General features: G+C 46.9%; 1 protein-coding gene across 2 annotated transcripts in view; it reads left to right on the plus strand.

The window, feature by feature from the left end:
* Window positions 1-12,847, plus strand: part of LOC138758440 (collagen alpha-1(XI) chain-like) — a 337,229-nt gene that overhangs the window by 61,221 nt on the left and 263,161 nt on the right. For both annotated transcript variants that reach the window (XM_069927352.1, XM_069927353.1), the window contains exons 3-4: window positions 1,235-1,448; window positions 5,602-5,764. In XM_069927352.1, coding sequence (XP_069783453.1) covers window positions 1,235-1,448; window positions 5,602-5,764 — 377 coding nt within the window. The remainder of the gene's footprint in view (window positions 1-1,234; window positions 1,449-5,601; window positions 5,765-12,847) is intronic.

Raw genomic sequence — 12,847 nt, forward strand, 5'->3', positions numbered from 1 at the left:
GGGAGGAGGGCATGAGTCATCAGTGTGCGAGGCAGTTCCATATATACAGTAGTCAATCATAACTATATACAATGGAGGAAGCGTATCACCACACTGGGAATCTGAAATAAAATTAAAGAAAACGCTGAACATCCTCAGACGCTTTGTGGAGAGAAAGGCAATTAAGGTTTCAGGTCTGCGATTCCCCTCAGTCGACTCTTTTACTGAGAGCAGACCAGGCTAGATTCTGTGTGACAGGGGGATATAACGCATCGTTCGCTAATGGGTTAGATCAGACTTTCAAAATAGTTGCTCTTTTCCATGCCCTTTCAACCTGTCGCTGACCCATCTGCCCACGAAAAATATTGTTTTTTTTTCATCTATTGTAGGTAAATAATTTTTTTGGCACAGACTAGATGGGCCAAAGGGCCTGTTTCTGTGCTTAGTTCTCTATGGAATGGGACAAAATTGTTTGAAAGGGCATAATAGAGCAAATGGCCTCCTGAATGATTCGAAGGTCAACTGAGTTTGCTGGGATATAAGACACCGACCCCACTTTAGTGGGAGATTTTAGGAAAAATTTGTGTTAGTGTAAGTTGGGGAATGAATTCCTCCTGCAAGGCCCCTTGTAGATAAAATGTGTGTCTTCACTCACCTCGATGGAAACCCTCCAGCCTTGCATGGCTGAGATGGCGAAGCCTCCTCGCCCGCGTCCTCCTGTTCGCCACATGCCGAGGCTCGAACCGCTTCCCGCCCACTGTGTGGGCACCAATTGATTGACAGGCGTGTCAGGGCCCGCGAGGGCGGGATGGAGAGAAGCCAGTTGTCAGGGCCACGGGTAGGGCCCACCTTGGCGGGGAGCAGACGATCGATCACTCGTTTTAAGGGGAGCGCTGGGCCTCAGCGCTGAGCCTTTGCTCGATGAGCACGGCCCCACAAGGAAATTGAATGAGGCACGGGGCGGGGGGGGGGTGGCAGTGAGCAATTTAAGAATTGTAGGGGAATAATAGTACAGAACAGACAGGATAGGCCGAATGGCATGTTTCAAGTCCCTGCTTTGGGAATGCACGGAATGTATCACCATCTCTCAAGTTTGGGAGCTTGGTCAGTCAAGTCCTGTTTCGGACCCTTCCAAACCCATATGTAACCGAAGTAGAACCAAGTCACCTTTAACCCTGACGGTCTGCATAGGGGGAAGAGGATTTTGATAGCCAAGGTCTTTCTAAATTTGGCCAATTTTCTTTCTTCACCGCAGATGGAAACTTCCCTGAGAATTTCTCCATTATGACGACACTGAAAGCCAAGAAAAACTCGCAGTTTTTCCTCCTGTCAGTTTATAATGACCAGGGCATCCAGCAACTAGGAGTGGAGATTGGGCGTTCCCCTGTCTTCCTCTACGAGGACCAGACGGGACAACCAAGCCCCGAAGAGTACCCCATCTTCAAAAAAATCAACCTCTCTGATGGCAAGTAAGTTCCTCCATCCATCCCTCACTCTTTGATAATGCTTTCATCACACAAAGCTTTGCTAATCACTGGTTTCTGGTATCAGGATTCAAGATTCAATTTATTGTCATGTAATAAAAACAATTTAGTCTGCCATATGATTCAACTGCAGCAGAAATTACACGGCGCCTCTTACAGTCAGAGAAAAGAGAAGCAAAGGAGAGCCCCCCCCCGCCCCTTCCCCAGAGTCTCTGAGCGTCCGTGGATTTGCCACCCGTGCTTCTGCAGCCACGTCAACTCCAGTCCATAACATCGGCAGCCCAAGCTCCAGATTCGATGCTCCAACACGATTAAGAAATCTTCAGCACCCCCTCGCAGTTTTCAATGCCCGGTAACCCCTTCATGCAGTCTGCAGTCTGCTGCAAGACCCTTGACCGCCGTTTCCGGCAGCCCGCCGCCAGTCTGGGTTCCTCGCCTCAAGTCGCCAACGGCCCACAGTCCTGTGTGTTCCTCAGTCACAGAGCCCTTCACTAGACTGCCGCCGTGGACACCGTCCCGTGGGTCGCTTCCTCTGCCTTCTCAGACGAGGAGTTTTTCGTGTTTTCTGGAGCCCTGCGCCAGTCCTCTGTTTCGCCCGAGCCTATAACCAATCAGAGTAGTTACTACCAATCAGAGACGGCACCATCTTGGGCCTAGGACCCAAGGACGATTGATGATTGTGGATTTTAATTGTAGGCTATTCAGTAGTGTGATGGGCCCAGAGGTTCCCAAAACTCAACAGCAATAGAAATTCACCAAGACAAATGATTACTTAAACAAAAGTTACTTTTATTTTTCTTTAAACATGAAAACGGGATCAAACTTTAACTTATCACTATTAACTTAACCCCCTTCTAATTCTAAGCGCACATGTATGTAATGTGTGTACAAGTTCAGAAAGGTCCTTTAATTAACAGTCCAATCTCACTTCTCACTCTTCCAAGTTCACTGGTATCAGGCAATTCTTATTCAGTTCACAGAATTTAACATTTATGAATCTTGGTGCTTGAAAGGTAGTTGGTTGCCACTCAGGAAGGTTCTTGCTGGTTTTGAGAGAGGGATTTGTTGCTTGTTGAACACAAACTGATTCCTTCCGATCAGCCACTTCAGTGTCTTGCTAAAGAAACTTGCCCCATCAGCGTTCTCCAGACGATAACCTCTTTCTTTCATGTCATCACAGAGTTCCTTTTTGTTTCTGTTATTTCAAAGTGAAACATTAGGCAGCCAATCTTCTCCTCTTGTATGAACCACAAGGGCTTTGAACAGGATGAACTAAGAACTCACAACCCATCTTCAAAATCGTTTTTTTTCCACAAGCTTGTCAAGTTCCAGTCCCAGCTGATGCTGTAGAATTGAATTCATTCTCTCTCTCTCTCTCTCTCGTTCTCTTTCTCTCTCTAGTTCTCTCTCTCTCTCTCGTTCTCTTTCTCTCTCTAGTTCTCTCTCTCATTCTCACTCTCGCTCTCGCATTCTCTCTCATTCGTGCTCGCTCTCTCTCTGTTCACTCACTCTCTCGTGTTCACTCACTCTCTCTCATGTTCGCTCTCTCTCGTGTTCGCTCTCTCTCGTGTTCGCTCTCTCTCGTGTTCGCTCTCTCTCGTGTTTGCTCTCTCTCGCGTGTTTGCTCTCTCTCGCGTGTTTGCTCTCTCTCGCGTGTTTGCTCTCTCTCTCGTGTTTGCTCTCTCTCTCGTGTTTGCTCTCACACTTGTGTTTGCTCTCTCTCTCTCGTGTTCGCTCTCTCTCTCTCTCTCTCGTTCTCTCAGAGAAAACCACATGACCCTCTTAGAACAACAGACTGCGGCACTGGACCCAGTCTTCTGAGTCCGTTCATCTGTTGCTTTCCAGAACAATAATCCATTACTCCACAGCATGTCCAGTTAACACCTACTTGTGAAGTCTCTATAGGCATTCTTCAAAGTTTTTGCAAAGGCACCCGGAGCCTGGACTGTCTGGCTTTAGCAGAGCTCTGGCATTTTAAATGAGATCTGCTTTGAAGTGTTTGTATGTGACTTACACTAAACAACCTGCCACAATTTATTTCCTTTAAAACATATCTATATACAATATAAAATATAACATAATCTGTCACAGTAGCAAAGAATATAGGCGACTTCTATCATACTTTTTATGATACCTCTAATTTTCAAAATAAAACTACACTAAACCAAATGAGCTACTGCAATCTGTCCACGTCTTTGTCCGAGTGATTTATGTTAAGGAGCCTTGAATCTAGAGGGTCTACACAGAGGTTTGTTTCTGCTCTATTGTATAACTCAGTGTGAATTAAGTTCCTCTAATTCATGGATGTGACTTCATGTTCTCAATTTGATATGGCTTAGGCAGATGATGCAGGTGTGGAAAAATGGGGCGATCTCGGCAAGTTCAGTGAAACCTTGATTTTGTGCGCCCCAATTTAACGCGAATTTGGATATAACTCAATGAGTCATTGGACTCTGGCATCGGGCTCCCAGCAGGAGCGAGGGTGTGGACTCCCAGTGAGGGCAGGGACGTCGGGTTCCCGGATTGGTTTAAAATGTATGGGGAAATAACTGGGATGTTCCAAATAAAGGAGAAATGGGAATGATGTGGGTATGCAAATTAACCAGGGAAATACAGTGAAACCCCAATTTTTAGCGTGACCCTGCTTTTCATGCGATGAGATTTTATGGACCCCCAACAATCGCATGATAACAGGGTTTCACTGCAGTGAGGATTTCACGCTGTGGAAACTTGGAAGGAGCAGAGGAAGGATTCAGGCCCAAAACAGCATTCACTTTTCACTCATACCTCGAGGAAGGGCTCAGGCCCGAAATGTTTGCCATATGTCTTTACGTCGTATGGACGTTGCGAGACCCGCTGAGTTTCCCCAGCGTTTGTGTAGTTTTACTCTGATCCCAGCATCTGCAGACTTCTGTGTTTCACTCCAGAATGCAATCACCAAGAAGGCTCAGCAGCAGCTGTACTTTGTAAGGAGTTTGAGGAGATTCGATATGTCAGCGAAGTCTCTCGAAAACTTCTGTAGGTGCACTGTAGAGAGCATTCTGGCTGGTTGCATCATCGTCTGGTACAGAGGTGCCAAGAATCAGGACAGGAGAAGATTCCAGAGAGTTGTTAACTTTTCCTGCCATATCGCGGGCACCAGTCTCCACTCCATCAAGGATGTCAACAAGAGATAGTGTCTTAAGAAAGCAGCCTCTATCCTCAAGGAACCCCCCCCACCCAACCAACCCAGGCCATGCCCTCTTCACTCTGCTGCCATTTGGTGGGGGGGGGAAGGTACAGGAGCCTGAAGTTGAGCACTCAGCGGCACAAGGACAGCTTCTTTCCCTCCGCCATCAGATTCCTGAATGGACAGTGATCCACAGACACTGCCTCACTTTGCCATTTTCATTTTCTTGCGCCATTTTTATTTATTTTGAAATATGTTTTAGAGAAATGTCTGCAGTTTGATATTGCTGCAGACATGCTCATAATTCTGATAATGAGAGACGGTGAGAACTGGGGTAGCAGTGAATGAAGGAAATCCTTTGGTTCTATTTTCACTTGTTGGCAAAAGTCCTCACCAACGGCAGGCAAAAAAGGTCCTTCACCTCACAGAGTCCATTCTAACCTATTTATAGTACCATTCCCATTTCATTCACCCCACGTTCCTACCTACTCCTTCAGATTCTACCCATCAGACACACTGTGGGGTAATTACTAGTGGCCACTCACACACCACCTTACGCAATTCCTTACTAATAACAGAGTACTGATGGCCTAGGGATTACTTAAGGTGGTATGTGAGTGGAAAGAAAAAGGTTGAAAACCGCTAGGCTAATATCTTGTTAGTTGGACAATGGAAGGGTCGAAGGGGACCATTGTTGGCCTGTGCTTAGGGCATCAGTAGGCTAATCTGGCCCTGGTGACACGCTTGTAACTTTATTGAAGACATTTTTTTTGCTGCCTTGATTTTCCTGTGAGGGTGCAGTTTGGGGGCTGTTCAGCAGGGGTGGGACTGCCATGCTCAGGAAGTGTCCACATCAGTAGGGGTACCTCACTGTGATCCTGCTCCCAGGTGGTAAATAGTCCTCGGGAACTTCATGGCTGGGGATTTCCTTACCGCGTCTGATGAGCACCCTGTTGGCTGTCCTCGCAGGTGGCATCGACTGGGCATCAGCATCGAAGGGAATAACGTGACACTGATCGTCGACTGCGACCAGCGGATCTCAGAGTACCTGGCGAGAAGCGACAACCCCGTGGTCAGCACCAACGGAGTCATGGTTTTTGGCACCCGAATATTGGATGAGGAAGTGTTTGAGGTGAGTGAGAAAGCACGATCAGGTGCAGAGTTCAAGTTTATTATCATCTGAGTGTATATATAGAGTCTGACAAAACGGCATTTCTCCAGGCCATGGTGCGTGCACAGCAATGCAGAATACACATAACATAAATAATTGCATTAAATATGCATAAATATTTGGGGTGATTGTTACAGTTTCACAGCCTGTGGGAAGAAGCTATTCCCCAGCATAGCAGCCCTGATTTTGATACTCCTGTTCTCTCCTCCTTAATGGTAGTGGGTGGAAGATCATATGTGCTGGATTGAAAGACCCTTCAGTAATACCTTTAGGCCAAAGGATGGGACGGCTAGCGTAGCAGTTAGCACAATGCTATTACAGTGCCAGTGACCTGGGTTCGAATCCACTGTACATTCATCCCGCGCCTGCATAGGTTTGCTCCGGCTGCTCCATTTTCCTTCTATGCTTCAAAACGTGTGGGTCAATTGGGTGTAATTGTGGGCCAGAAGAGACTGATGGAGTCCAAGTGTCGAGTGGTCTACAAACCTCTGATGAGAGTATTGTGTTCAGTTCTGGTCGCCTCAATATAGAAAGGATGTGGAAGTTATGGAGAGGGTGCAGAGGAGATTTACCCGCCTGGATTGAAAAATAAGTCTATGGCTATCAAAGCTTGGAGATTTAGCTTTGGAGCGAAGAAGGATGAGAAATGACGTAATAGAATTCTACAGGATTACGATAGGGTGGACAGACAGCACCTGTTCCCCAGGCAGAAATAACAAACACCAGAAGACACGAGTACAAAGTGAAGGAAGGAAAGTTTAAGGGAGGCATCAGGAGTAATCTATTGCTTTGCCTGGGGTGGTGGTGGAGGCTGGAACATTAGGGGCATTTAATAGACTCTTAGACACATGGATGAAAGAAAAATAGAGGGTTAAGGAGAAGGGAGGGTTTTGTATTTTCTGGTAGGAATATATGGGTCAGTACAACATCGAGGGCTGAAGGGGCTGAACTGTGCTGTAACATTCTATGTTCTTGTATTTTCAAAATTTAGACATACAGCACAGTAATGGACCCTTTCGGCCCACAAGCCTGTGCCACTCAATTTCACCAAATTGACTTGCACCCCTGGAATAATTTTTTTTTGAAGGGTGAGAGGAAACTGGATCACCCAGAGGAAATCTGCGCAGAAACAGGTAGAACGCAAAAACTCCTTAGAGACAGCGCGGGATTCAAACCCCAGACCCAATTGCTGGGGCTGTAACAGCATGGCACAAACCGAGCCACCCCCAAATGTTCTGCCTTCATGTTTCCAAGTTGTAAGCACGGATTTAAACTGGAGCTCAGCTCCACTGGGATGCGAGACTTTGAGCTCAGGGCTTATAATCAGGTCACGAGCTGGGAATGGTTTCTAGAGGAAAGGAATTGACAATGGATTCTTCTGGAAATCCGCCATGACAGGGCCAGCAGATTTGAAGCATTTGAAAATCTCCCAAGTTCAATTCCTTTCCTGCTGCTTTAAGACTTTTTGAACAGACCTCTCATGAGTAAAAGTGAAATTCTTGATCTTGTCAACCAACTTAAATGTGACCCTTGCATTGTTATATTCCACACTTTTGTTTTTAATCTCGCACTGCCTTTTGATAGTGGGTTCTCCTGCCTGGATAGCGTGCTATGGTCATGTGACACTATTTCGAACACATCGTCCCTAACCTCTTGGCCAACGATTTTATGACTCTGAAGGGTCTCTTTTGCTTCTCTCTCTCCTACTGTTAGGCGCGTCGGGCAACGCTCGCGGTGACTCTTTGTTTGCTTTGCAGCAGTTTCAATTTATTGTTGTAGTAAAACAGTTGCAGCTCAAAAAAAAACTCGTGTTCAGTTCTGGTGTTTCATTACAGGAAGGATGCAGAAGCTTTAGAGAGGGTGCAGAGGAGACTTATCAGGATGTTGCCTGATTTGGAGAATGCGTCTTTATGAGGCAAGGTTAACAGAGTTGGGACATTTCATTTTGGAACGAAGAAGGATGTGTTGTGACTTAGAGGATGAAAGAAGCATAAATAGGGTGGACCACCAGCATTTTGGAGTGAAGAAGGATGAGAGGTGACTTAATAGAGGTCAAGATTGTGAGAGAGGTGGACACCCAATACCTTCCTCCAAGGGTGATAATAGCAACTACCAGGGGCCATATGTACAAGTTGAGAGGAGGAATGTTTAAGGGGTGGGGTTTTTTTTAACACAGAGTGTGCCTGGAATGGCTTGCCAGAGTGAGTAATAGAGGCTGGTACTATGGGGAGATTTAAAAGACTCTTCAATTAGCACATGGACTCAAGGAAGATAGAGGGACACGGGTGTGAGGTAGGGAAGGTTGAGTAGGCTTATGAAGGCCAGCATGGCTTCGTGAGCCGTAAGGCCAGTTCCGTGCTGTAATGGTTGATGTCCTCTGATAAAATACTGTCTCATTGGGGTAGGTTTTAAGAGCATCCGAAATATGATGAGGGGGGGGAAAGAATTCCGGAACTTGGAATTCTGGAACAGGTGAATGCACGGCTCTCAAGTTTTGAGCAATGGAACTCGACTGATGCAGGAGGTTCTCCGGTGTCCCTGGATTGCCTTCACAGCCGTGCTCCAGGTTAGAAGTGCTATCTTCTTGGTTGAAGGGGGATTTCCCAATGAGAGGTCAATCCGTGGAATTCTCTGCCCAAGGAAGCAGTAGAGGCTGCCTCATTAAAGGTGCGCCACAGGTAATTAGGTTTTTTCATATTCGGAGAATTGAGGGTTTTGGGGGGGGGGGAAGTGGGAAAGGAGGGGTAGGTGAAGCTGCCTCCGGTCAGATCAACCGTGTTCTTATTGAATGGCGCAGCACGTTCAATGGGTCAGATGGTTGACTTCTACTTTTAGTTCAGATTTATTGTCAGACAACATGCATGACATCACATACAACCTTTTTTCCTGCGGGCGCGGCAGAATGACCACTTATTGATAGTGCAAAAAAGTAAACTGTATCTTTGCTTCTTCTTCTTTGGCTTGGCTTCGCGGACGAAGATTTATGGAGGGGTAATGTTCACGTCAGCTGCAGGCTCGTTTGTGGCTGACAAGTCTGATGCGGGACAGGCAGACACAGTTGCAGCGGTTGCAAGGGAAAATTGGTGGGTTGGGGTTGGGTGTTGGCAAAGAACTATAAACAGAAAGGAAACAAACTGGCTTTGCAATACAGAGAGAACAAAAAGAAAGTCGATCAAGTGCACAAGTCAGAGTCCTTAAATTAGTCCCTGATTGAGTTTGTCGTTGAGGGGGTAGCAGCTGTTCCTGAACCTGGTAGGTGCGAGTCTTGTGGCACCTGGTCTTCTTTCCTGATAACAGCAGCAAGAACAGAGCGTGTGCTGGGTGACGTGGGTCTTTGATGATCGCTGCTGCCCTCCGACGGCAGCGTTCCCTGTAGGTGCACTCAATCGTGGGGAGGGTTTTGCCTGTGATATCCTGGGCTGTGTCCACTACCTTTTAGAGGGCTTTACGCTCAGGGATATTGGTGTTCCCATACCAGCCAGTCAGCACATTTTCCAACACACCTCTAGTAATTTGCCAGGGTTTCTGGTGTCATACCAAACTTCCCCAAACTCCTGAGGAAGTAGGGGTGCTTTCTTCCCGATGCCATTGGTGTGTTGGGACCAGGAAAAATCCTCCGAGAGAGTAATTCCCAAGAATCTAAATTTGCTCACTCTCTCCACCTCTGATTTCCACAATGATCACTGGATTGTATAACCTCTGGCTTTTCCTTTCCTGAAGGCAACAATCAGCTCCTTAGTTTTGGTGAGATTGAGTGCGAAGTTACTGTTTGGGGCATCATTCAGCTCAGTTTTCAGTCTCTCTCCTGTGCTCATCCCCTTCCTTATGTACTTGTGATCTGGGTTCAGTCCTGACCTCTTTTGCTGGCTGCAGGAGTTTGCTCACAGTGAGTACGTAGATATTCTCCTGTTTCCTCCCCCCTTCTCCCCCACAAAAGATGTGCGGGTTAGTGGGCCAGTTGCCCCTGTTGCATTGGTGAGTGGAATCTGGGAGGAAAGTTAATGGGAATGTGCCACTAGATTACAAGGAGATTTAATAGTGGATTAGGGTGGGCTGCAATGGGATTGAAAGGCTGCAGAGGGGAACCCAATGAGTTATGTCAGAGCAAAGCTTGTTGCAATGAAACAGTCAGTACCATTTGGTAAAACAGATGCACAAAGCATCTGCTGCAGTCCACTGCCAGACTAATGCCTGTTCCATTCCTGATGTTCTATTGACGACTTGCACATCTGGGCCACCTGGATGTAATATTTATCAGCTTTCATGATGGGCAGGTGTATTCCAGCCTCTTCGGCCCCTCTGTGCAGCACCTGGCTCAAAACTCACAATTCTTCCCCACTGCCGACTCTTTCCAGCAAGATTCCAAATTCACACCAGATTCTGGCATTCCATGCAGTCTGGGCATATTAAATATGCTCCAATTTTGTTGACGAAACGTGCTGCAGTTAGACTTGAGCTTGGCTTCGTCTGGAATTACTTGCCAATGGAGGTGACTTTTGGGCAATGATTGGAAGCCATTTGTTCAGCAAGGAAAAGGATGAGAGAAAATACACTTTGATTCAAAGTGATTCAACTCTTCTCCTTGATTGTGAGCTTGCTGTCCTCTCTCTCCCCCTCCGTCCTCAGTCCCCGACCCCACTTCCTGCTCTACTTGTCTTTCTCTCTTTTCCTCTTTTCTCTGTTTTTGTTTAATTTTCTCTCTCTCTCTTTGTCTCTGAAGAATAACACAGAATTGTTGTGGTATTAATGTGAGGGGGCGTTTGAAGTTCAACATGGACACAGTGTTCCACAGAGCCTATTTTCCTGATGGACGATTCTGTTACTCAATACATTTCACACAGAATGCCTGGGGAAATCTGTGCTGATTTAGAGTTTGTGGGAAAGAATGCAATTAATTCTCAAATCTCAGTACTGTGAAGAGTTCTTTAATTGAGGCGAAGACTTTTCTTGATCTAGGCACAAGCAGCATCTGGGATGATGAGGTGATTTCCAAATTCTGAGCATGTGTTCACTTGTAATAGAATTTCTTGGCACTCTGTGACAATTAGTTTTGGGAAACTTGAGGTTTCGGAACACTCAACTGCAATGGAACAGCAAGAAAAAATATTAGTTGGGGGATAGGCTTGTCTGTGTGCCCGGATTTAGTGGTGGGAATTGAGGATTGAATTACTTCCAGGCAGACAGAACAAAGATGTGTTTTTTTTAGTTCTACCAATCAAAACACTGCGTTTTAAGTGCTAGTGCTGTATGCTGACACCTGGTTCAGGCATTAAGATTTCGAAGTGTTTCTTTCAGTGACCACATTCAAAAACAAACTCTCGACATGTTTGGAGCGATCACATTAGTTGCCAATTGCTCCCCACTCCCATTCTGGCATTGGAACCTGTGTGTCAAGAAGGTCTGAGGTTCCCTTGTGGGATCTAAATTCAGCCAGGATGATAACGAGGTGCAGTGAAAATTCCAATTATCTGGCACCCTTGGGCCTTCAAATTTTTGGGACATTTGCACATTATTGTTATAAATACAGCAGCACACTATAAATTCACCTTTTTTTTCAGATTTTTACACAGTAGTATTTTCCAGTGAACCTGCAAGACCAGGCAAAAAAGGACCCTGGTGAATTAAGGAGAGCAGGGGAGCGTGAGACTGGCCTTAAAGCAAGTATGCACCTATCTTTGTGGAAAAGTTTCCAAATACCTTTGAGCATAGGTTCATCAGGCAGTGCTGAGCATGTAGTATCCTGAAGATGCTGAGAGACAAGGACTCAGTGGATGTTGTGGCGTGGTTCCCCAAATGGACTGTCCAGGTCGTCTGGCAAAATGCCTCACCGCCAATGCTCCCTAACGAGTAGCAGGACTTGGCCTGGCTAGCGGTGAGGGGCGCCCTCCTGGTCAGATCCTTGCGGTATGACAGAATGCACTTTGTTCCCAAGATGACTGTGGTGGAGTGGAGACAGTTGCCCACCTCTGAGCAGGCTGAGGGTGCGGAGGAGGCAAGGGTCCTTGTTGTGGTTTACTGTCAGCAGCAGCGTGATGGGAAACTCTCTGATCTGCGGGTTGTTCCCAGGGACGCACGCGGAGACAGGCCTCCAGAGCTGCAGGAAGGTCATCAGCTTGGTGAGGGATGCACTTTTGTCGGCCTGAAGCCTTTGGTCTTTCAGCACGCGGAAGTGTGGTGAAGGGACGCTGCTGACCGGCGCATTCCAGGCTGCAGGAGGAAGTGCTGAGGGACAGATTGATGCGTTGTGCAGCCAATGTGAGGGCGCTGTAGGGAAGGACCACAGTCTGGAGTCCTTCCATTACCAGGCCTTGAGAGGCCCCTCAAACAATGAGGGAAAGTAACTACAAGGGGACACAGTGGTAACAATGGGACCAAATAGAGAATTTATGTATCATTGACATGGGATAGTTAAGAAGGCCTAAGAGTTGGAAATTTACATAAAATTGCTGGAGAAACTCAGCTGCTTTTTTGCTCATAACCTGATGAAGGCTTCAGGCCAGAAATGTTCATCTACGTTCTCTGTTATACCTGGCCAGAAGACATTGTCGCTCGCCCTGCATTTCATTGCTTCTGTGCCAGGGTGCCCTCTCTGCAGGATCTCCCCTTGCGTAGTCTGCTAGGGATGGCTGCTCTCAGGCCCTTCGTGATTACACCCTCACCAATAAGCAGTTCGTCGCGGTCAGGAAAGAAAGGTGACACTGCTGGTGGCAGGCTGGGCTGCTTGGATGGCCAGCTGCCCCTAACGAAAGTGGGGCCAGGATGTTTAGGGCTACATCATCTTCCGGGTGCTTTCTCAGTTCATCCAGCCGGGCCGAGGTTACTGTCATCACATCAAAAGTGTCCTCTTCCTCGACCTGTGATAAGGCATCGTCAAAACGCATTTCCCTGCCGCATTTGTGTACAAGGGTAACGTGGTATTTCTGGAGCCTGAGCATCCTAGGCTGCAGTTTCGCCGGCGCTGTGTGAATTAGCTTGTTTATTATGGTCGCAGAGGTAAGTGGTTGGTTTCTGCCATAGTCACAATCGTTGAATTTCGAGCAGGCG

The sequence above is a fragment of the Narcine bancroftii genome, chromosome 3 (genome assembly GCF_036971445.1).
Source record: "Narcine bancroftii isolate sNarBan1 chromosome 3, sNarBan1.hap1, whole genome shotgun sequence".
In the NCBI taxonomy this organism is placed as follows: domain Eukaryota; kingdom Metazoa; phylum Chordata; class Chondrichthyes; order Torpediniformes; family Narcinidae; genus Narcine; species Narcine bancroftii.